The sequence below is a fragment of the Culex pipiens genome, chromosome 1 (assembly GCF_016801865.2).
Source record: "Culex pipiens pallens isolate TS chromosome 1, TS_CPP_V2, whole genome shotgun sequence".
NCBI lineage: Eukaryota > Metazoa > Arthropoda > Insecta > Diptera > Culicidae > Culex > Culex pipiens.
This window is the reverse complement of record NC_068937.1, coordinates 100,458,509-100,482,086: the sequence shown is the minus strand read 5'-3', so window position 1 is coordinate 100,482,086 and position 23,578 is coordinate 100,458,509. Positions and strand designations below refer to the sequence as shown.

The following is a 23,578-nucleotide window of genomic DNA, read 5'->3' as shown; positions in this document are numbered from 1 at the left end:
TTATGACAAAATTCGATTAAATATCATCAAACCACACACACACAATCCTTTTTTCAAGATTAGATTTGATAACAAAAATACCAAGTTGATCCAGCCCTTGTTTTGATGAAATTTGATCCGTTCTCCGTTCTGAGAAAAATCCATCCTAACATTTGTGAAGGTCGTATGAAACTTTAAAAAATTAAAATGCAGTTTTGACGGTGCCTGGACCAAAGACATATTTTTAATCGGATTCTTCGGACAATTTACGTAACATACTCAAAATTGGGATGAGTTCATTAACAGGATTCCGAGATTTAATAAAAACTGAGTTCTTTGATGCTCCGCGTGCAAAAATGGGAAAATGACGAAATCGGCAAAAGAACAATTTTTCACTAAAACTGCGATAACTTTTAAGTTAAGCGATGACCTATACTTTTTTGGGGTACCAAAAGTTGCATCTTTCAATTACGATAGTATTCTAAAAAAATCAAAGAAAAGGGGTCAAGAAATGGCTTTACGCACAGCAGAAGAATAGAAAAGGGAACGATTTCTTGGGACTTTTCTTCACCCTTGCTTTCGCTGCCGCTGCTGTCCATTTTAATTTCTAGAGTTTTTTTTAACAGGTCCTATAAGCACGGTGGGTCTACGAGGCTTTCCTCATTGAGGTGAGGCAAAAAGCTAGGACAAACCGTGAATGCCGTGACTAGCCGTGAAAGTGACATTACTTTTTCTACTTTTTGTTCTTTTAATGTATTGATTTTTGGTATCATAGCTAGGGGAACAGCATGTAATTTCATCGAGCACCTACTGTTGGCATATCTGCCCCATGTTGTTCAAGCTGTACTTTCTAAATGCGTTCTCAACTGAAACCAAGAAATTAGTAGAAAGTGAGGAAGCAAGACTTCAACAAAAACAAAATATGTAATACTGAGAAACAGCTAATTGGATGGAATTAGGACCGAACCCTTAACCAGCCAAATATGTAAAAAAAATCCCTTAGTGAGACTTTTTGCAAAAAAAAAAAACCTGTTTTGTATCCTCGACATTAAATTAGTCAGTTCCTAACAAAACGGGGGTTCTAACAATTAATAAATTACCGTCTACAAACGAAACAAATCAACTCACTCATAAACAAATGCGTAAATTCTAACTTCATGAACTCGATTCAGTCCAGCCTCTGAGGACCGATTCAGTTCATCATTCGACGAAGGCATGGAACGTATAAACTGAATTAATGTAACAAAAAAAATTTGCGAAAAAAATCCCCGCCGAGCTGAATGCGGGTGTGTGACTTTCAGCAAACAGTACCATCCAACTAGTTTGAACCACAATCATGTATAAAACTGATCAACGCAAGCCAGCGGACGCCTGCTGTACCGCCCAAGACCGGCCCCCACAAATTGATCAACGCAAGAGAAATGCTACAACCGACCCGTGAAGAGTCACCACCAGTAGCAGGCCTCCCAAGGGAACGATTCGGGGATCACCCGGCAATGAACGAATGAACTGCTTTCAAAAGAGAGCAAGAGAGAATCGAAGGGAGGTTCATTCGATATAAAACGGCTTGATTCTTTGCCACATTAGCTCAGTGTTCAATGAGGTTCCGTCCAAGAATCTCAACTTAATTTAGAGAAAATTTTCAAAATGTCTTTCGTATTTATTAAAGCAGTAGTCCTGTTGACGACCCTACTCGCCGTCCACGCCAAACAGTGCCCTTCCGAGCAGGACCTGTGCGTTCCGGTGCAGTATTGCGCGCCAATTTACGAGGCCATCATGTCCGACCGTGCCCAACGCAACGCCACCCTGCAGGAGTACATCTGGTCGCGGACGTGTCACACCGTGGGCGTGGACCGTGAGCCACGCGTTTGCTGCAACCGGATCGAGGTACCGCTGGGAAAGCGGTGTTCCGGGGCGTCCGGAACGCCAGGTCGGTGCGTGGGTCCCGAACGGTGCGAACTCATCGCGAAATATCTGGAGCGGGATCGGCGCAGTCCTGCCATCGAGCGGACACTGGCGGAGAATGTGTGCTTCCGGGATGGGGATAAGGTATGGGAGTAGGAGAGTTGAAGAAGTGCTTGAAGATCACTGACGCCTGGATCTGTTTCCTAGGACTTTTATTGCTGTCCTGAGGCCATGGTTATCGAGGCCAAAACGGCGCCACAATCGATGGATCTGGTGCTGCCACCGCCCAGCTCGTTGAAGATCGGTAATGGTGAGTACGTGTTATACGTTTTGAACTTAATCCCCGTGGGAAGTACCTTCGAGTGTCAACAGAAAGATGTGTCACTCGATTAAGGAAAATGGTTGGTCATCGTTTATTGTCAGTAAAGATTCGGACTGGGCTGAGGCAACTGAGCTTGGCTAAGCTATAATTAGAGCTTTAGTTGGAGTGACCAGCGTCAATCATCTATTGTTGTAGCCATTAGGTGACCATTAGGCGTACGAAAGCACCACTTGAACTTGATATGAAAAAGCGCCGATCCCTGATTTGCCTGCCTGAAACTGAAAGTACATTAAGGGGATACGGGAAGGTTCGTCATATTGATTTCACGACTTGAGTTTTGAAGGCTTGAACGGTGAGGCAATTCAAACCCCAAGATTCGAACTGAAGACCTTTGGATTGTGAGTTCAACTGCCGACCAGCGACACAACCGAGACAGGACCCAGAGAAACGACTCCTACACCTGGACTAAGCTAACGACCTAACCTCTAAATTTGACCGGGGCCAAAATTTACTTCCCCGTCCGACGGAAGGCGTGATCAGACAAATCTCGTCTCGAAAATGCCGCCGGGGCCGACTGGGACCAGGCCAAAACAATTCAATAATAACGATTTGGTCCTTTCTTTTCCTTCCAGCCTTCCCCTCCTGCAAGGATCCCACCGGCTCGAAAGGCCGCTGCGTTCCGGTCCGCAACTGCGACGCCATCCACAGTGTGTTCCTGAACGAACGCATCACACTGGATCGCAAAATGGCCGACTTTGTGCGGGCTAGCAGCTGCCCGTCGGACGCCCGGGACGGCCACTCGATCTGTTGCGCCGCGGTGAAACCGGCCAAAATGGTGGACTTTATCGCCCACTCGAAGGCCGCCCGGTTGGGCTTAAAGCACTGCGGAACGGTTCGGTTGGCGGACAACATCCTGCTCGGGAGTGCGACCGGCCTGGGGCAGTTTCCGTGGATGGCCAATTTGATGTACAAGCGGAAGGGGGCGCTCAAAAGCTTGTGCAGTGGATCGTTGATCCATCCGAGGTACGTGTTGACGGCGGCCCACTGTATGAAAGGCAACACGCGGCCGGTAGCGGTCCGATTGGGCGAGTACGACCTGTCCAGTGATCCGGACTGCGTCGAGGGACGGTGTGCGGCCAAGGTGAAGGAATACCCGATCGAGAAGCTCATCCCGAACAACAACTTCAACGGATTCGACGCGGACTACGACATTGCGTTGATCCGACTTGCTCGAAAAGTCGTCCTAGTAGAGGGAGAAGTCTTTCCGGTTTGTCTCCCGTTGACCGAAAGCCTGATGATGCTGAAACCAAACCGACTGACGGTTACTGGCTGGGGTCAGACGGAGGACCAGCGGGCTTCAAACGTCCTGCTGGAGGCGGATCTGCAAGTGGTGCCGCGGACTGACCTGTGTCAAGGCGAGTCGACGTTTTGTGCGCGAGGACGAGACATGGCCGGCCATTGTCGGGGGGACTCGGGTGGTCCGTACCAGACGGTGGTTCCGGTGGGGGACGGTTCCCACAGGTTCGTTCAGTTTGGAGTGGTTTCCGGTGGGCCGGCCGAGTGTAGTGTAAATGAGAAGAGGCCCGGTGTGGGTGTGATGGTCAGCTATCACATCAACTGGATACTGGACAATTTGGAAAATTAACTAGATTAGGTTTAAGAGAGCACTGTAAATAAAATGTACAAATCTCGACTTTTTTTTTATTAGGTCCTATAAACATATGAAAGACAATAGCTTATAGGACCTTTTCAAAAAAAAACTCTGGAAATATTATAAAAAAACATGCAAAGGGGCGACCCTATTCCGCCTCAATTAGCACTAGCGGAGGCTAGTAGACTATCTCGGATTGTATGTAAGTTTTGGAGTAGCTTGTAAATAATAAAAGTATATTTGTTCGCTCGTAACTAATTATCATCTGTTTCATTTGCGGAATCACAACAAAAAAAACGTCTTTGAATGTAGCTCTCACGCCAAATTTCAGCTCATTTGGTTGAAAACTGGCTTGTCTCAAGCGAGTTCAAGTTTACATAGGATTTACTATGGGAAATTTTGAATTTTTGTTCATTTGCTCCTACAGGCCTGGGGAAAACATGTAGAAACTTCTAGGATGGCCAGAAATGAGCGGAATCAAATCCAAACTCTTTGATACAGGTTTATTCATTTTTTCATTTATTATAGGATTTGAAGCTCATCAAATAAGGGACCATCCATAAACCACGTGGACAACTTAGGGGGGGGGGGGGGACGCCACATGTCAAACAGCTACCACGTGATTGTAAAATTTGCACCATAACAGTTTTTTTTCCTATTTGGAGGTTTAAAATACAGCTAAATAGTACCAGGATCACCATAAATGATAATTCTATAGTTCAAAAAGTAATAAAAAGTATTTTTTATAGGCGATGCTAGTCCACGTGGTAGCTGTTTGACATGTGGCGTCGTGGTGTTCATCAAGCATTCATAGCATGCTAAGGAAAAATTGATGCTTTTCTGGGGAAAACCGTTGGTTCCGAAAACCCCGGATGTATTGCCGTTGAGCCCGATGGGGGTTGAACGAATCGACCAGCGACACAACCGAGACAGGACCCAGAGAAACGACTCCTACACCTGGACTAAGCTAACGACCTAACCTCTAAATTTGACCGGGGCCAAAATTTACTTCCCCGTCCGACGGAAGGCGTGATCAGACAAATCTCGTCTCGAAAATGCCGCCGGGGCCGACTGGGACCAGGCCAAAACAATTCAATAATAACGATTTGGTCCTTTCTTTTCCTTCCAGCCTTCCCCTCCTGCAAGGATCCCACCGGCTCGAAAGGCCGCTGCGTTCCGGTCCGCAACTGCGACGCCATCCACAGTGTGTTCCTGAACGAACGCATCACACTGGATCGCAAAATGGCCGACTTTGTGCGGGCTAGCAGCTGCCCGTCGGACGCCCGGGACGGCCACTCGATCTGTTGCGCCGCGGTGAAACCGGCCAAAATGGTGGACTTTATCGCCCACTCGAAGGCCGCCCGGTTGGGCTTAAAGCACTGCGGAACGGTTCGGTTGGCGGACAACATCCTGCTCGGGAGTGCGACCGGCCTGGGGCAGTTTCCGTGGATGGCCAATTTGATGTACAAGCGGAAGGGGGCGCTCAAAAGCTTGTGCAGTGGATCGTTGATCCATCCGAGGTACGTGTTGACGGCGGCCCACTGTATGAAAGGCAACACGCGGCCGGTAGCGGTCCGATTGGGCGAGTACGACCTGTCCAGTGATCCGGACTGCGTCGAGGGACGGTGTGCGGCCAAGGTGAAGGAATACCCGATCGAGAAGCTCATCCCGAACAACAACTTCAACGGATTCGACGCGGACTACGACATTGCGTTGATCCGACTTGCTCGAAAAGTCGTCCTAGTAGAGGGAGAAGTCTTTCCGGTTTGTCTCCCGTTGACCGAAAGCCTGATGATGCTGAAACCAAACCGACTGACGGTTACTGGCTGGGGTCAGACGGAGGACCAGCGGGCTTCAAACGTCCTGCTGGAGGCGGATCTGCAAGTGGTGCCGCGGACTGACCTGTGTCAAGGCGAGTCGACGTTTTGTGCGCGAGGACGAGACATGGCCGGCCATTGTCGGGGGGACTCGGGTGGTCCGTACCAGACGGTGGTTCCGGTGGGGGACGGTTCCCACAGGTTCGTTCAGTTTGGAGTGGTTTCCGGTGGGCCGGCCGAGTGTAGTGTAAATGAGAAGAGGCCCGGTGTGGGTGTGATGGTCAGCTATCACATCAACTGGATACTGGACAATTTGGAAAATTAACTAGATTAGGTTTAAGAGAGCACTGTAAATAAAATGTACAAATCTCGACTTTTTTTTTATTAGGTCCTATAAACATATGAAAGACAATAGCTTATAGGACCTTTTCAAAAAAAAACTCTGGAAATATTATAAAAAAACATGCAAAGGGGCGACCCTATTCCGCCTCAATTAGCACTAGCGGAGGCTAGTAGACTATCTCGGATTGTATGTAAGTTTTGGAGTAGCTTGTAAATAATAAAAGTATATTTGTTCGCTCGTAACTAATTATCATCTGTTTCATTTGCGGAATCACAACAAAAAAAACGTCTTTGAATGTAGCTCTCACGCCAAATTTCAGCTCATTTGGTTGAAAACTGGCTTGTCTCAAGCGAGTTCAAGTTTACATAGGATTTACTATGGGAAATTTTGAATTTTTGTTCATTTGCTCCTACAGGCCTGGGGAAAACATGTAGAAACTTCTAGGATGGCCAGAAATGAGCGGAATCAAATCCAAACTCTTTGATACAGGTTTATTCATTTTTTCATTTATTATAGGATTTGAAGCTCATCAAATAAGGGACCATCCATAAACCACGTGGACAACTTAGGGGGGGGGGGGGACGCCACATGTCAAACAGCTACCACGTGATTGTAAAATTTGCACCATAACAGTTTTTTTTCCTATTTGGAGGTTTAAAATACAGCTAAATAGTACCAGGATCACCATAAATGATAATTCTATAGTTCAAAAAGTAATAAAAAGTATTTTTTATAGGCGATGCTAGTCCACGTGGTAGCTGTTTGACATGTGGCGTCGTGGTGTTCATCAAGCATTCATAGCATGCTAAGGAAAAATTGATGCTTTTCTGGGGAAAACCGTTGGTTCCGAAAACCCCGGATGTATTGCCGTTGAGCCCGATGGGGGTTGAACGAATCGACCTGGTCTCTTCGGGAAAGTTGTTCCCCAGACGATTCCGCTTTGTTTTGGATAGTGGGTAGAATGAATACATGCTCCACATTAGTACAATTGCTTTTAAACTTGCCTATGTGACCAGTTTTAGTAAACTTAAGGGGTTACATACATGTAGAAAATCACAAAATTTCATATTATAGAAAATTCACAAAATTCTTTAAAATATGATTTTCAATCACTCCTGAAAGTTTCATGAAGATATTTCGTGACTGAACTGAGTAAGAGACGATTCAGGTTCACAATTTTGCCATGCGCAAAGCGAACTGTCAAAACTTTGTGAACGTTTTTTCTCTAAACACCGAGTTGATTTACGGGTGCCACGATATCTCGAGATCGGATGAACCAAATTTGGGTGAAGACTCTCAAGACATATCCCGTGTGCATGATGAATCCCGATTTTGAAATGTTGCTTTTTAAAAAAAAAAACAAAAATCAAAAACTGTCGATTTTTTATATGAAAAATATAAAAATATTTTTATCTTTTTTTTAAATTAAGTTTTTGAAAATCGGCCTTCGTCATGCACAAAGGATCGGTTTAACGAGTCTTCATCAAAATTATGAGCCGATTTGGTCAAAACAGTGTGGAGATATTGTGGCACCCGTTTTTTGAAACTGCTAACTTAAAATGGCTATATCTCGGCAATGGGACATCCAAATGTCTTCATATTTATTTTGTTAATAGATGAAAATGTATATTTTAAAGCCCTGCAAAAAAATTAAAAATAGTTTAACTGTGTGCTCATACCAACCTCTGTAACTCCTTAAAACAAATACCATTTTTTTACAAAAAAAAAGTTGAAATGAAAAAAAAATCATGCAGAAATTATTATTTCCTTGCTATAATCTTTTCAAGAATACGTGTTACTTCTCAAACTTCTTGTGTTTTAACTTGAAATATTTTTTTATGAAATCACAAAAAAATAAGACAAAAAAAAGAACTAAGTTGCTGGATTTGAATTTGCTCAGCCGCTGGTTTGAGCATGAGCATGAGCCTGAGCATGGTTGACTGCCAATGAGCCAAAAATGATCAGTGGGAGCCAACTACCCGTTCACTGTTTAACCTCTGGAGATCCTTACTTTATTAGTTAATACCGGCGCCCTCCCAAGAAGCCTGCAGTTCAACGAAAGGGAGGAATGTTAGTCCGAAAGTTGAAGTTGCAGACTCATTAAGGACATAGTTTTCGCTATATACCTATTATAGCATCTCCTTCAAGCATCACGTGATTAATATTTTTTGGGTTAGTAGGATAAGGTATTGGCTTTTCGATGCCTCCCGAGCTACGATGCTATGGGGAGGACTTTCATAACAGACCCGTCGGCGAACCTTCCGAGCAACAATGCTATGGGAAGGGCTTTCTTGGTAACACACAAAATCACTAACACACAGTTATTTTGCTCCACTATTAACTCGACGATCCAAAATGTCAGTGCGTCTTTCGATCATTTTATAGAAATAGCTTTTTCACCGCAAAAAATATAAAACCCTTTCCGAAAAATGTATACACAATTTACCCGACGCCGTGCCTACCGATCAACGATGATATTGATATTGAAAAAAGCATTCAACAATAAGACCCCAGCGTTTTTCGACTTTTTGTTTGCAAATTTGATTTTGCTTTAAAAAAGGTCTTTAATATTTGTTTTGTGCAGGGTTCCGATATTTTCTAAAAATACGGTTTTTCCAATAATTCACATCTCTGAAACCAGATTTGCATCATCACGCCCTATGGCTCCGAAGGTTTTTTTGTCCCCTAAAACACATTAAAAAATCGAAAATTATTATATACGTGTTTTGAGAATTAATCTTTAGTGATATACAGTTATATAAAAAAAAACTGTTTTTTTCGAGTACCTACTTTTCCGTAAAGTCGTCATCTCAATTTTGCAGAAGACACCAAATCGATCTGAAAATCCCTTCTCAAGATACAGAATTACCTTTATTTACAAACCCATTTTGTATGGCCAGCCCCCAAAATTGTATGGAGGCTTGTATGGAACTAATGATGCAAAATGTTTCTGTTGACATAAGGACAAAGTTTCATCCAAATAAAAACATGAAAATTTTAAAATCGCAAAAAATTGCGAAATCGTGGAGAACTACTCCCATTTATCCCTCCAATATTTTTTTAGCTGGAAAGAAAATTTTCGATAAAGGTCCCAAAAAATAAGACAATTGAATTGGTGGAAAGCTTGTCAAAAAGTGAACCTCGTTTTTGACAGTCCATATAGGGTGAACACTCCATAAACTGGTTGCACAAAATAGGGTATAAAGGCCATTTATGAGTAAATTTGAAAATATGTTTGTTTAATATTTAGGTTTGCAATTTGAAATTGTTATTTATTGTCTAGTTATTTTTTTTTTGTTAAGACCGAGCCATGCGGTAACGCTTCCGCCTCTTAAATGGGAATTCAGAACCCGGTGCGGACCAACATAGTTGGTTATCGTTTCCCTGCTGGATTCGATTTCTAAGTAAAAGAAAAGTAGTTTATCGTCACAAGCTGAACATTATCTTCTTGGAATATTGACATCTAACACTAACATATGTTAATAAGTTAACATTAAAAAATGTGAACGATTGACTTCGTCCTCAAAAGGCTGGATAATATTTTATTTTTTCTAGTTATTTATTATTTGACACAACATATTCAAAATTATTCATCAAAAACAAAATTTAAAATAATTTTTCACAAAAACAAAACTTTTTTTCAATTGCACATTTGCTGGCTCTTTTACCCTATATTTAGCGTCAGAGGGGTAAAGCGACCAAATAGCGGGGTCCACGGTCCAACCAATGTGAGTATCGCGGCCCATACATACAATTTGACAATCTTGCCATCAGGCTGATTAAAACTAGTTTTCTAGTATGCAAATCCAAACGCACTGTGAATACGGGAAACTCCAAAGAGAATTCCCGGCCATTTCGCTCTCTCGCGTGCGTTATTGTCGCCTTTGCCGATCACCCACATTTTCATAATCGACAACCGTTGCGCGCCAATAAAGTCTCAGTCGTGCTTTATCTTTTGAATGTCGCACGTCGTTTTAAAATCCCACTGCTTTTCTGCTAGTGCTTGTTAAGCATTATGAAGTCTTTAGTGCTGTTTTTTATCGGAATCGCCCTTCCACTATCGACCTGCCAATTGTATCAATATTACAAGAAACAACCGAGAAAGTGCTACACCTCAAAGGCGACCTGCGTGCCCATCGAGTTCTGTCCCAAGATTTTCGAGGCCCTTAATCGGCACTCGAAAAGCCGGTACCACCATCGACAGTCGGAACGACCCGTCGAGGTCACGTGCCGCGAGTGCAAGCAGTACGAAGGTCAGCTAAGTGTCTTCTGCGAACCGGGCCATTCGACCGCCTTGAAGGACTGCGTCATCGCTGCCTATCCTAATGTTACGGGACAGTGCATTCCCGAGGAGTACTGCCGTCGTCCGGTGGCAAAGATGCACCGGAAGTGGTCCGGTCATGGCCAAACTTGCTTCGAGGAAGATGCGAAAGTACGTCACATTTTAATTTTAACTCTGTGATTAAGATTGCACAACAAAGCTGCACATCAGTTCTCAGAAAATCAATTATTGCCAGTATAAAAATCTCACTAAAGATAACGGCGCGCTTTCGGCTTATCAGTTAAGTTAAGCGAAGTGAATGAAAAGGGTTAAGTTTAGTTAAGTATTTTTAATTTACAGAATTACTATTGCTGTCCTCGTGAGTTACACTCCAAAAACTCCATTCCAGACGGATCAGTAGCAAATGGTGAGTAATTATCGGTCAGTCGAGAAAAGGGGGATTTTTGAATGGTGTGAAGTCATTATCATAATGCTGAAGAAGTATTTATGAGACGAAGATAAACAGTCTCCAAATCGAATACTAATTACTCAACGTAAGCATTGCAATTGAGTTGATGGAATGGCAGGATTTGGCTCTATTTCTATATTTTTGTTTACCAAATAAAAAATATTTTCTAGGGGCCACCTTCAAACCACGTAGATACTTTTGTTTAAAATTTCAAAAAAATTTCCAAACTGAAAAAAAATGTTTAGGTAAATAAAAATAAATAAATTGGAAGACGGCGGTAAATAAGCCGTAAGCAAACAATCTGTCAAGTTTCAAAATTGATTTAAGTTGCATAGAAGTTTTTTTGATGTCCATCGTCCAGATTCACCTTAAGAAAATTAACGTTTTTGCGCACAATTAGAAAAAATACAGTGAATTCTAACGTCGTTGATGTTTTCTGACGTCTGAAGTCAAAGAATTTAATGTAAAATTTTGACATACAAATTTTTCAAGATCTGGCCAAGAAGAGATGGATACATTAGGTCTATTCCCGTACTGCAGAATTCTGCAATTCTGCACAAAAACGGCAGCAGAGCGTTTCCGTACTTTTCTGCAACAAAAGTAACTTTTCTCTCAGGTAGAACTTCTGCAGTGAGAGAGGTAGAAGTTGCAGCAAAACCGTTCCCGTACTTTTCTGCAAGCTCTCTCTTCTCTTTCTTGTTGAAAAGTTACTGCAATTTGGTGTGATGGATGTTGAGTACACGCTTACGTAAAATTTGCAAGTTGGGTGAAATCATCAATTTAATTATTAGTTGCAATAAACTTTATGTTTTATTGTTACTAAATTGAAGTAGTCTTTTTGAAGGGAAGTTTGTATATTTTGAATTAATGGATTTTTGGGGTAGTTTTTTTAATGTCTGTTTTTATTGAAATGGGTTTCAGGCTGAACTACATTATGATATAGCGATTTTTTTAGTGTTAATATTTTAACCTGACAAAAAAAGATAACTAAAGTCAGTATTACAGCACGGCTAATACCTCAACAAAAAAAAAATTATAATAACAGATTGTTTTAAAAATCTTTTAAAAGACACATTTCTTTTGTGTTTAATAATTTCAAATAAATATTTGTTTAGAAATAATTTTTGATCTTCAATTGTTTGTGAAAAGACTAAATATGTGTGTTTAAATAATAGGGGAGTTTGGGGTAATATGGACAGTGGGGGTAATTTGGACACCCCTTTAAAAATCACCTTTTCTTCGAATATAAAGTGAAAACGGCAATTTAAGTGATAAGGCTAGTACTAGTAATGACCTAGGAGTATGGACAAACCAAAAAAGTTGGAATAGGTTAAGTAGTTTTGGTATAATATGCAAAAGTTTCCAAAGGCCAGTTGGCACTGCCTTAAGCTCTAATTTTTGAGGGTTGGGAAATAAGGTTTTGCAGGGATTCTACGGCAAAAAAGTGGACAATTTTTGTTTAAGGGGGTTGCTTGGACAATGCCTGAGATATGTACGTATAAATATTGAGCATTTTATCCATATATATCATTAAAAATTGCAATTTTTGATAAAACATGCTATGGGGGTAATTTGGACATGGCTTGTGGGGTAATTTGGACATACCTGAAAGTCTACCTGTCAGGCAAAAAAAGTAACTTTCATGGTTGGATGAGTTTTTAAAGGGATTCAGATAAATTTAAAGGGATTGTTGTTTGTTTCTAATTAATTTCTTTGACATTTATAACTTCAATGCTGGCTTACAATAATATTTAAATTTGAAGGACTACGGGCGTATGAAATTAAAAAATTGATAGTTTCAGTTTAATTAGTTCTATATAAAGATTGGTTTAGATAAATCTAAACGATACCTTAATCATTAAAAACTATACTTGTGCCTAATCCAAAATAAATGTTCAAATCATTTCAGAATGAATGATTAAATTATGTATACTACATTGAACTATTTGTTATCTTCCTATTGAATTATAGTTCTATCAGAAAATCATTATTTAAACCTTTGATGAAATATTGTGAGCAAAAAAACACATACCTAAAAGTATAAAGCAATTACAAAACCAGGATGAAGGTTAAAAAACATGCTCAAAATTCAAATGTTAAACTTATTCTTCAACATGTGTCCAAATTACCCCACAAAAGGTGTCCATATTACCCCAAAAGGTATGTCCATATTACCCCATAGGGGTGTTCATATTACCCCCACACAAAAATATAGGGGTAATTTGGACACCTTTTATTTTTTGCGATAAAAATGAGTTTTTCATCAAAATTTATCGAAATGAATAACATTTTTCCATAAAATATGGCCTCTAATATCCTCTGGTGTCATCCACATTCCTTTAAAATGTCCATACAGCCCGTGGCAGAGCATTTTCCTTAGGGTGTCCAAATTACCCCACACTCCCCTAGGTAAATTTAATTGGCAAATAATACATTGTACCTTTAACGGTGCTACCAATTCGTATTCTTATATGAACCAAAAAAAAATTGATGTAGTTTTGTCGAATTCTTCTATTTTAAGAAATTTAAATTCTAAAATTCGGAAATTTTTAAATGCCGCCATCTTGAATCATAAAAAGTACAATTTTTATTGGAGTCATATTTTAGGTTAGAAGCTCAGATTAGAGGTTGGAAATTTTGACAAGTTCTTCGGAAAATAGAGTACTTACTGTTTCTATTTTTTTAATATCTGAATTTTAAAATTTTTGATTCACAGAATTTTAAAACATTACTTATTTTTGAAATTTTTTAGCAGCTTTATTTTTTTTATTGTAGCTTTTGAATTTTTGGTGTTCTGGACTCTGAAATATTCAAGCTTTTGATTTTTTTATTCAGAATTTCAAAATATAAGAATTTTTAAGTTCAGGAACTTTTAAGTTTATTTTGAATTTTTAAAATTATGATTTTTTTGATATTTTGAACATTTTGATATATTTATTTTTTAGTTTTTTGTATTTTTCAAGCTTTGAACGAGGCTTTGAATTTGTGTTTTATTTATTTATTTTTTTCTGATATAAATATTTGCATTTTTAAATTTCTCAAATATCAGAATTTTTTTAAGTTTCTCAATTTGAAAATATAAGTTTTTTTGTAAATATTTTTAATCATGAATTTCTAAATGTCTAGATTTCTAAATTTATGAGTTTGTGATTCACTTATTTTTTTTAAATTTGTCAATTTCGCTGCGTCACCGTTGTTCTTCCATGTGACATCCATTTATAATTTATTTATGTTTTCCTGAATAATATTTCAAACATTTTGCTATTAAAACGTGTATTTATGGTACCTTTGTTTGTCATTTTTTAATTATTTTTGTAAAACGTACCTGCAACCCTCACTATTTTTTACCTAATGTAAAAGTTTTGAATAATTTTTAATGTATAATTTCTACCTAAGCATAATTAATTTCTAGTAACCTAATAAATGGTGCATGCTATTAAATAAAATATTAAGTTGAATAAAAAAATAATGCCCCCGTTCTAGAGGCAAACTCCTTTCAATTACTTTTTTTCTCAATCCCCTCGTCAATCCCTCTATTTTAATTTTTTGAAATCATTAAATAACTTTAATACCCAATTTGAGTAAATCCACTCAACTGTGTACAATATTGCAGAAAAAGTACTGGAACGCGCTACCCAGGCAAAATTTTTGCTGCTTCTCTCCTTGCCTCGCTCCTTGCAGAACTTCTGCAAAAGAGAGAGATGAAGAGAGCGAGTTGAAAAGTACGGGAACGTGCTGCAAAAAAGTGACTTATGCGGGCTGCAGAATTCTGCAGAAGCTGCAGAAATTCTGCAATTCTGCAAGTACGGGAATAGACCTATTGTTTTGCCTAAGGAACACACTGATCCAAATGATAGCAAATGAGAAACATGCGTCTTGTTTCTGTAAAAAAAACAATTCGAATTTTACCCTATCCATCTACAAAACGATGTTAGTACCGTAAACCGGGGTGACATTGATAGGATTGCAATTTATTTTTGGATTTTTTTTCCAACTGGTAAGGGTTTTCTCAAGACTATTATTTTTAAAACGTGTACCGGGGTAGACCACACAAGTTCCATTTCGGGGTGACTTTGGTAGTCATAGTTTTTCTTGTAAAAATCAGATTCAATGTGTTCAAATATATTTTAACGATCAATGTACCATCAATAATGTTGCTGATATAGGTTTTTAGAAAAAAAAAAGTTAATTTTTATGTTTAGTTAACTAAGTTTATAAGCTTTTCGACAAAATAAGGTAGGGTAGTCATCAATGAGACACTTTTGGTTTTTAAAGTTCGACGATTTTTGTTTTTTTTTTCATTAGCATGTTTTAAAAAGCTTTTTGTTGCATTTTCTTTCTTTTAATTTGTTTTAACATTGACCAAAATATGAGATCGATCTGACGTCTACAGCCAGAGTTATTCAACTGTCTCATTGTAGACGCACTTGGCAGGAACAATGAGACAGCTGGGGAACAATGAGACACTCTACGAAAATCAATACTTTTCTAGTAAAACATCATGTTTTTATATTGTTCCATCGCAGGTGACTTGCTTTGAACAATTTCAAGCAATTTTGTCAACATGAAACTTCAATTAGCAAAAGTTATACTAAAACGTTATACTACAACGTATTTAAATTTTGTAAAATCCATATATTTTACCACATAACTTTATATTTTTGATTAAATGAAGTTCAAACTCGATAAATATGCTAAAAATCACTTCCAATTCGTGTTTTGAAAGATTTGCATAGATTTTGAAAATTTTAATAAAGAAAAATCAAAGTGTCTCATTGTTACCCATGGGCCGAAAAGAGTGGGGAACAATGAGACAACCCTATATTCTGGGTATATTCTAAATTTTGGTCAAACCTATTAAAAGGACATTGTAGCCCAACTCATGCCCTGTGAAGTGACGAAAGAAATTTGGAGAAATATTAGTTTTTGTGTTAATGGCAGCCTATGAGCGTAAATGTAATTTTTAGTCATAATTTACTTTAACACCCCATAATCAAGCATGTATGAATAACTTCGCAAGGGAGCTTCCAAAACCAAAGCCACTATTATGGCAGACGTGTATCTAGCAGACACACCTTTCCCCCAAATATGAGCCTGATTGGTTGAAACTACGTCTTGTGAGAGCCATTTTATCATTGTTCCCGTGTCTCATTGATGACTAATCTACCATACATATAAATTTTAGGTAACATTGTTAGAATGTCAGAATTTTGCCTAAAATTTGTTAACCTTCTACTGTCCATTTTTTTTCGTTTTTTTGTGTTTTATGTTTTTCTTGTTTTATTTTAAGTTTTTTAATTTGCAATTATCTTGTTTAGTTTATGTTTGTTTTTGGTAGTATTTGGCATATTCTACCACTTCATATCATTACATTTTGCCTTTCTAATTTTTTCATGTATTTACAATCACTTTTTATTTTTTTACTTGTTTTTCGCGTTTTATTTTTTTGCTATAGAATGGCACTCCATTGTCATTTATATTGTAAAATAATGCTAAGTTTGAGACACTACAAAATTTAACATACTTAAAATATAGGAAATGTTAGTAAAAAACACAGCCAAAGTTGACCCCAAAAAAATGTCATTTTAAAAACATTGGCAAAGTCACATTATACAAGTCAAACTTCCAACCATAACATTTTCTAAAATTTTAAGAGTTCTTCTTTCCAAAGCTTTTTACAGATCAAAAATTGGTTGAAAAATTTATTTTTGGTGAATTTTTAGAATCGAAGCCCGTTTAGGGGCGGGGTTGAGTTGTAGAGGGTTAAAACAAGTTTTGTTTATAAAATTATCGATTCAAATTGCATTTTAAACTGAAATAAAAGTTTTCACATTTAATATGAAAGTTGTCCTACTGAGAATGCTTACAAATTTGGAGATTTTATTCAATCATGTTTCAAAAACACATAATATTAATTTATTACTAACTTTTTCTTGTGAAAAATTGTCCAAAGAATCCAAAAATGTTTTCCGTTTCCCGATTCGAAATCATGTTCATTGAGAAAATCATGACACTTTGAGAATGTTAAAATATTGCTATTCATCAACGTTTTCTTAATTATAGGCAACTAACTTATCAAACTTTTCAAAATTATATGAAAACTTCTTCTAGAAGTACTTTGAACACTTCTCTACCACGGTTAGTATGGTTCCATACCATTCCTTACGTAATTTAATTTGTACTCTTTATTTTGTGGAAAAATCTCAAACCTATCAAAATAGCCGGGGTATCAAAGTCACTCCGTTTTACGGTGCAATCATCTGAGGCGAATTGGGACTGCGGATGGCAAAAACCGTTTTAGAACAGACACCAAACAACAAAATTAGTACATTGGTTTCTAAATTTTTAATTTTAAGATGCTTTAAAAACTGCTGTCCCTATTCATACTGTAGTCCCGATTCACCTCAGTTGACGTGACGACAGTGTTTGTTAAAATATCAATCTATCAGCTCTCATGAAATACAATGAAGCACCGGATTTGAGTGGTAGAAATGACAGTTCTCCCATAAAGAATACGTTGTAGAAAAAAAACAAAAACTGCTGGAATGGAAGTGCTCCATTATCAATCTTGAATTTTCATGCCCCAAATACAACTGCTCTTCTCTCCGTATTGAAATTCTCTGCGCCGAACACGTTATTGACCGATTCTTTCGTGACGGGACAACGTTTGTACGCATATGTTTTCAGTTTTTTGCTGATAACTTCAAAAGAGAGAAAAGGTACCAATATTTATACAAATTTGGAAAGTACATTAAATTTCCAATAAGATTCACTCCAGCAAACATTTAAAAACACAAAGTTTGAGTCAAGAGAGTTACAAATGTAGCGTGACGGGACAACATCGTACAATTGGATCATTTTGATTTTCATACACAAAAGTGAAGAACTCTGCTCTCCTAGTAAGTTTTTGGAAAAACCCTTTTTTACAGTTGTTTCTAAAATGAAAAACGAAGATTTTGCTTACTGGATCACCCAATTTCGTCAAATTTTGTTGATTTGACAGGTACTTCTTTTCGTGACGGGACAACGCAGATATTTTGCAAAAGAGGGTTTTGCTCGCGTTGTCCCGTCACGAAATGAAGCAATTGTGAAAATCTCTACTGACTAGTCAACTTTAACTAATTTGGGGTCGCTGAGCTCGAATATGACTCCTAGAATACTCCAAAGTATTCAGGGAATGTGCAATCCAAAATGGCGGCCAATATGGCGGTGCTAGAATATTCGATATTTTATAAAGAAATGTAACCGGCAATGAACAGGTCTAATTTAACAAAGGGTTGCTAAACTCGAATATGAGCTCTAGAATATTCCAAAATACTCAGGGATGTGCAATCCAAGATGGCGGCCAATATGGCGAAGCTAGAAAATTTGATTTTTTTTCAGATGTGTAACAGGCAATCAATGGGTCAAATTCAACTAATTTGGGGTCGCTGAACTTGAATATGTGCCATAGAATACTCTAAAGTACTCAGGGAATGTACAATCCAAGATGGCGGCCAATATGGCGAAGCTAGAAAATTTGATTTTTTTTGTTCAGGGTTGTAACAGGAAATCAACGGGTCAAATATAACTAACTTGGAGTCGCTGAACTCGAATATGAGCCATATAATACTCCAAAGTACTCAGGGAATGTGCAATCCAAGATGGCGAAGCTAGAAAATTGAATAGAGGAGAAAATCGTGACGTCAGAAATGAACTCAAATCACTCAAAGTTCATTTTGTGAGTGACTTTTACATTTTGGCCTAGTTTGACAGCTACCTCGTTCCCAGGTTTTCTGTGGGAGAGAAAAGGAGGCGAATACTTTATGAAAATCATACCTGTCAAAATTCCTAGCCTCAAAATTTTGTCGCGAGTTGCTTTTCTCCTCTATTGCATTCCCTGAGTACTTATTTATTTATTTGTCACCGTATTTGGCATTATGCCACACAGACTGTTCTAAGGACTTTAGAATATTCTAAGGATTATATTCGAGTTCAAATTAATTCCCCAAATTAATTAAATTTGACCTGTTGACTGCCTGTTACATTTCTGTATAAAAATTTCCAATATTCTAGGTTCGCTATCTTGGCCACCATCTTGGATTGCACATTCTCTGAGTACTTTGGAGTATTATATGGCTCATATTCGAGTTCAGCGACCCCAGATTAGTTAAATTTGACTAGTTGATTGAACTTAAAAATCCTTTTATGGTGTTTTTTCCATTCTGCCGCCATATTAGACGCCATCTTGAATATCTCGCTTCCCTTTGAGACTCAGGAAAATCAACATTCAACATCAACATTTGGATTCTGGAGGGTCGATTTAGTCTAGATCGATCAAAAACTGGCCTGTTACACGATTTGCTTCTAGACACGAGAAATGAGCATCTTTTTTTGAATTCGTGCCTTGACCAAAAAATTGGCGTGACGGGACAACACAAACTTGCGTCAGTCGTAACTCTGGATCCTTTTGGCCAATTTTCGATTTCTAATAAGCATTTTAAAGGGTTTTTTGAGTACGAACGAAAACGAAGTTGACTTTATAGCTGTCGGACACCATTGCTAGTACCAACCACTAGTGTCTTCCTTTTTATCTACAAGGACTTCGCCGCCCTGGGCTCCTAAGTGTATGAAAGTATGGCACGGAGCGACGGCGCCGAATACCCATATTTACACAAAGAATTTTAGAGCGCCCGCCGCGGGATTCGAACCGGCGACCTCTGGATTGTGAACCCAGTGCGCGGTCCGATTGATCCACACGGGCGGGACAGTACGAAGAGAATCCAAAATATGATGCAAAACCGATTTCACGAACTATTGCAAATTAAACTATTGTCATTTTTCGTGACGGGACAACGCTTCCATATACCCCCTTTTCAAATGTCCTGTTTAATTTTATACCTACAGAATCTGCTTCTGTCAATAAGAGGGCTTATAAAAGAGTCATTTTACTATAAAATACCGTTTAGATTGATTAAATATCTGCATTCCTTCCATTAATTTGAGCTATTATTTAAAACAGTTGGGAAAATTAAAAATTCCCAGCGTTTATACATTTTACAACATCTGCTCACATATATGTTTATAATAGGAACTTTGGTGTGGAAATATGTTTTTTTGTGTGGTTCAAATAGTTGGAAAACATGGAAAATTATCAGAACCATCCAAAGTTCAACTTGAAAAAATTACTGCTTGGTAAACAAGTGCTAAGAATCGGTATATTGTGTTTACACACTCGCGTTTGACATTCTCCTATTCTCTCTCATTTCCGATTTCACGATCATCCCACTGCAACAACGTTAAACCGCAAAAGCCGTCACAAAACAAATTTCCCAAGCGCAGTTTTACGAGACGTCATGCGTGGTTGGCTCCTAAGCGCAGTTTTACGAGACGTCATGCGTGGTTGGCTCCTAATCGCCGTCTCGCGTTCTTTCATTACAGTTTTCGGAGAGATTAAGAGACTCTGCGATCAGAGTGCATAGTCGAGGAAAAGGGGAGGATTGATGGAGAGAGAATGCCATCGCTGGAAATCACGAGACACAAGAAGAGATCCCACAAGCTATAGTGACGGTCGCTATACTCTCTGATGTTTTTGGTGCAGAGATAATCAAATGATAGCTTTTTTATCACTCATTTGCAACACTGCTTGACGATATTAAATTTAATCAAATATCAATTCCAAGAATATCAGATTCTTATCTTTCTCCATAACTAATCACCACAAATTTCCAGTCCATTCCAGATGTCGTGACTCGCGCCGACGACTAGGTCGTTGCGTTCCCGTTGGTCAGTGTGGCTTCTTGAACCAGATCAGAAACATCAGAACCAAGGAATCTTTTATTCGCCAGAACCTATGCAAATCAGATGCCCTGACTGGGCAAGGACGCTCAATCTGTTGCGCGGATGCTCCGGCACATACGAGCAACGGCCAACCGAACTGGATAGAACACCCGAAAGCGGCCAGACTGGGCTTGCAAACCTGTGGATCGGTGGCCATGGAGGATAACATTTTCCGGGGTACAAAAGCCGCGATCGGCCAGTATCCGTGGATGGTGAACCTGCTCTACTGGAAATGGGGACAGTATCACCTTAAAGGAGCTGGCACGTTGATCCATCCCCGGTACGTTCTGACAGCGGCGCATGCAGTCATTGGGAATCTGAAAAAAGTCAGATTGGGAGAATATGATCTTGCTTCTACCCTCGACTGTGATGACGGAGTTTGTGCCCAATCAGCCATAGACTATCCAATTCATAAAAGAATGATCCACGAGCTCTTCCGCAAGACATCGGACTACGATATCGCCCTGTTGGAGTTGTACCGGGATGTCAATCTCTTCCCGCAGCAAATCTACCCAATCTGTCTGCCTCTGACCAAGAGTCTGCTGATGTTGCAGCCCCGCCAGATGACCGTGACCGGTTGGGGTTGGTCGGACCGGAACACCAGCGTGCTTCTAGAGGCCGACATGCAGGTCGTGGATCGCGTTAAACGTGACTGCCCGGGTGAACCCACGTTCTGCGCCCGAGGCAAGAACTGGAGTGGCCACTGTCGGGGCGATTCTGGAGGTCCGTACCAGACAATTGTACCCATCGAACCGGCTGGGCCCCGGTACGTGCAGTTTGGAATTATCTCGGCCGGAAGTGGACAATGTACCGGAACGAAAAAGGCACCGGGAGTTGGCGTATCGGTTGCGTATCACATTAGGTGGATACTGGATCATATGAATATTTAGATATTTATAAAAAACTTTTTGAAAGTTAAAATATTACTTAAAAAACATTCAAAACAATTCTCTGAAGCCTTTTATTTCAAAACGTCATTATGTCATTTTGCTGTTTTTGCTTAAGGGGTTACATATGTGTAAATCGGCAAAAATGTCAGAGGTTGGTTTAAACACAAACTTAAACTTTTTTTAAATCTATTTTCAGGACATTCAAATAAACATTTTCAACTATTAACAAAATAAATTTGAAGACATTTGGTTGTATCATTGCCGAGATACAGCTATATGAAGTTAGCATTTTCAAAAAATGGGTGCCACGATATCTCAACACTGCATTGACCAAATCGGCTCAAAATTTTGGTGAAGACTCGTTAAACCGGTCCTGTGTGCATGACGAAGGCCGATTTTCAAAAAGTTCATTTTAAAAAAAGATAAAAATATTTTAATGTTTTTCATATAAAAAATCGAAAGTTTCCGATATTTGTATTTTTTTTAATGCATAATTTCAAAATAGGGCTTCGTCATGCACACGGGATATGTCTTGCGAGTCTTCACTTCAAATTCCAGCCAATTTGGTCCGTCCCATCTCGAGATATCGTGGCACCCGTAAATCAACTCTGTGTTCAGAGAAAAACGCTCGCAAAGTTTGACAGTTCGCTTTGCGCATGGCAAAATTTTCAGCTTAAATCGTCTGTAACTTACTTTAATCATAAAATATCTTTATGAAACTTTTTTGGAGTGATTAAAAATCATCTTTTAAGTTGATTTAATAAATTTTCTGTAATATCAAAGTTTATGATTTTTTACATGTATGTAACCCCTTAAGTGATTTTTAAGAATTTAATAAACATAAAATAATAAAATAAAATAAACATTGTGTACTTTTTTGTAACAACCTACATGAAACATATAGTAATGTAATCTCATGTAAACTTGTATCCGTATAGTAAGTAAACCCAGTGAGAAATGAAATCACCCTTGAAATTACTCTTTTCGCAATGTTCCGTCTTGAAACTACTTACTTTACCTGTCATTTTCGAGCGAGAAAACGGCATACTTTTCTCTTTAAAAAATAATGAATTTTCTAAACACATGGACAGCGATGGAAGAATCTCTCCTCTCTCGCGCACGAAAGATCGGTAAAAGGAATTTTAAAAAATTATCATCTTGATTATTCGGCGGAACATCTTTTTCACTACTACACTTGCAAGTGTTACATCATACGTCGAAAAATGACCTGTCACTTTTAGAAGATGGACAATGTTTGTAAATTAAAGTGAAATAAATAATTATAAGTCATGGCCTATCTACAATCACTTTACTTAGAATAGTTAAGTTGCGTAGAACAGATAAATTGCTTAGAAATAGTACGTAACTTACTGTCGTCATCTACAATCAACTTAGCAAACTTGCTGGGCTGTTATACGTTGCTATGCAGTTGTTTGTTTACCTTTGATATAGAAACGTCAACTTGCCGTAGGTTTTGAAATTTTCCAAACCATACGTCAAGTCACCAATTTGCTTACTTTATCATTGTGGAAGATCAGATTCCTTTGCATGGATTCAAATTCCTACGCTAAGTACAATTTTCTAAGTAAAGTGATTGTAGATAGGCCATCATGCTGACAAGGAAATTCACATAAAAAATCATCAACAGGTTGATTTCCTTGGAGAAGTATAGGGTGTAAAAACAAAATCGATTTTCCAGCGCTACTATTTTTGGTTTCGTTTGCAAAAGCAATTCTATTTTGTTTGTTAATTTGTATGTGATTGTTTGGACCGTCTTTGGGACATTTGTAGAAAAGGGTGAAGGAACTGAAAAAATAGCCCACTAAATTTGGAATTTGGACAACTTTATTTCTTCCATACAACCATATTACACCCTAATGCTTCAACCGAACCATGTTTACCGCTTGCCTAATGAAAGGCGCTTTTATGATCCCAGACATTGAACAAATTTTAACCCTCTACTGCCCAAATTTTTTTTTCCAAGATTTTTGTTTTTCCCGTGTTCAGGAGGTCATTTTGAGCAACTTTTGTTCTACGAAAAACTTTACTTCTCTTGTTTTATGTTTTTCTAGTTTCATTTTTAGTATTTTAATTTGCATTTATCTTGTTTAGTTTATGTTTG

General features: G+C 38.7%; 3 protein-coding genes across 3 annotated transcripts in view; all 3 read left to right on the top strand.

Moving 5' to 3' along the window:
* The first annotated feature begins 1,023 nt into the window (after positions 1–1,023).
* Positions 1,024–3,899, top strand: LOC120430695 (serine protease grass-like). The gene is made up of 3 exons (XM_039595804.2): positions 1,024–2,028; positions 2,092–2,194; positions 2,839–3,899. The coding sequence occupies exons 1-3, from the start codon at positions 1,627–1,629 to the stop codon at positions 3,849–3,851; spliced, it is 1,518 nt and encodes a 505-aa protein (XP_039451738.1). The 5' UTR covers positions 1,024–1,626; the 3' UTR covers positions 3,852–3,899.
* A 425-nt stretch (positions 3,900–4,324) lies between these two features.
* LOC120430693 (uncharacterized) overlaps positions 4,325–23,578 on the top strand; it is a 36,703-nt gene continuing 17,449 nt past the window's right edge. The window contains exons 1-4 of the mRNA XM_039595802.2: positions 4,325–4,358; positions 4,825–5,989; positions 10,029–10,449; positions 20,575–21,416. Coding sequence (XP_039451736.2) covers positions 4,325–4,358; positions 4,825–5,989; positions 10,029–10,449; positions 20,575–21,416 — 2,462 coding nt within the window. The remainder of the gene's footprint in view (positions 4,359–4,824; positions 5,990–10,028; positions 10,450–20,574; positions 21,417–23,578) is intronic.
* On the top strand, positions 9,974–22,341 carry LOC120430687 (CLIP domain-containing serine protease HP8-like). The gene is made up of 3 exons (XM_039595788.2): positions 9,974–10,449; positions 10,639–10,705; positions 20,459–22,341. The coding sequence occupies exons 1-3, from the start codon at positions 10,033–10,035 to the stop codon at positions 21,454–21,456; spliced, it is 1,482 nt and encodes a 493-aa protein (XP_039451722.2). The 5' UTR covers positions 9,974–10,032; the 3' UTR covers positions 21,457–22,341.

Bases quoted from the DNA above. Each gene is read 5' to 3' on its own strand.
- LOC120430687 (XM_039595788.2), top strand. From the start codon at position 10,033: ATGAAGTCTTTAGTGCTGTTTTTTATCGGAATCGCCCTTCCACTATCG. The intron at 10,450-10,638 runs GTACGTCACATT...TTTAATTTACAG, and splicing joins GCTTCGAGGAAGATGCGAAA to AATTACTATTGCTGTCCTCG. The intron at 10,706-20,458 runs GTGAGTAATTAT...ACAAATTTCCAG, and splicing joins AGACGGATCAGTAGCAAATG to TCCATTCCAGATGTCGTGAC.
- LOC120430695 (XM_039595804.2), top strand. From the start codon at position 1,627: ATGTCTTTCGTATTTATTAAAGCAGTAGTCCTGTTGACGACCCTACTC. The intron at 2,029-2,091 runs GTATGGGAGTAG...TCTGTTTCCTAG, and splicing joins GCTTCCGGGATGGGGATAAG to GACTTTTATTGCTGTCCTGA. The intron at 2,195-2,838 runs GTGAGTACGTGT...TTTTCCTTCCAG, and splicing joins CTCGTTGAAGATCGGTAATG to CCTTCCCCTCCTGCAAGGAT.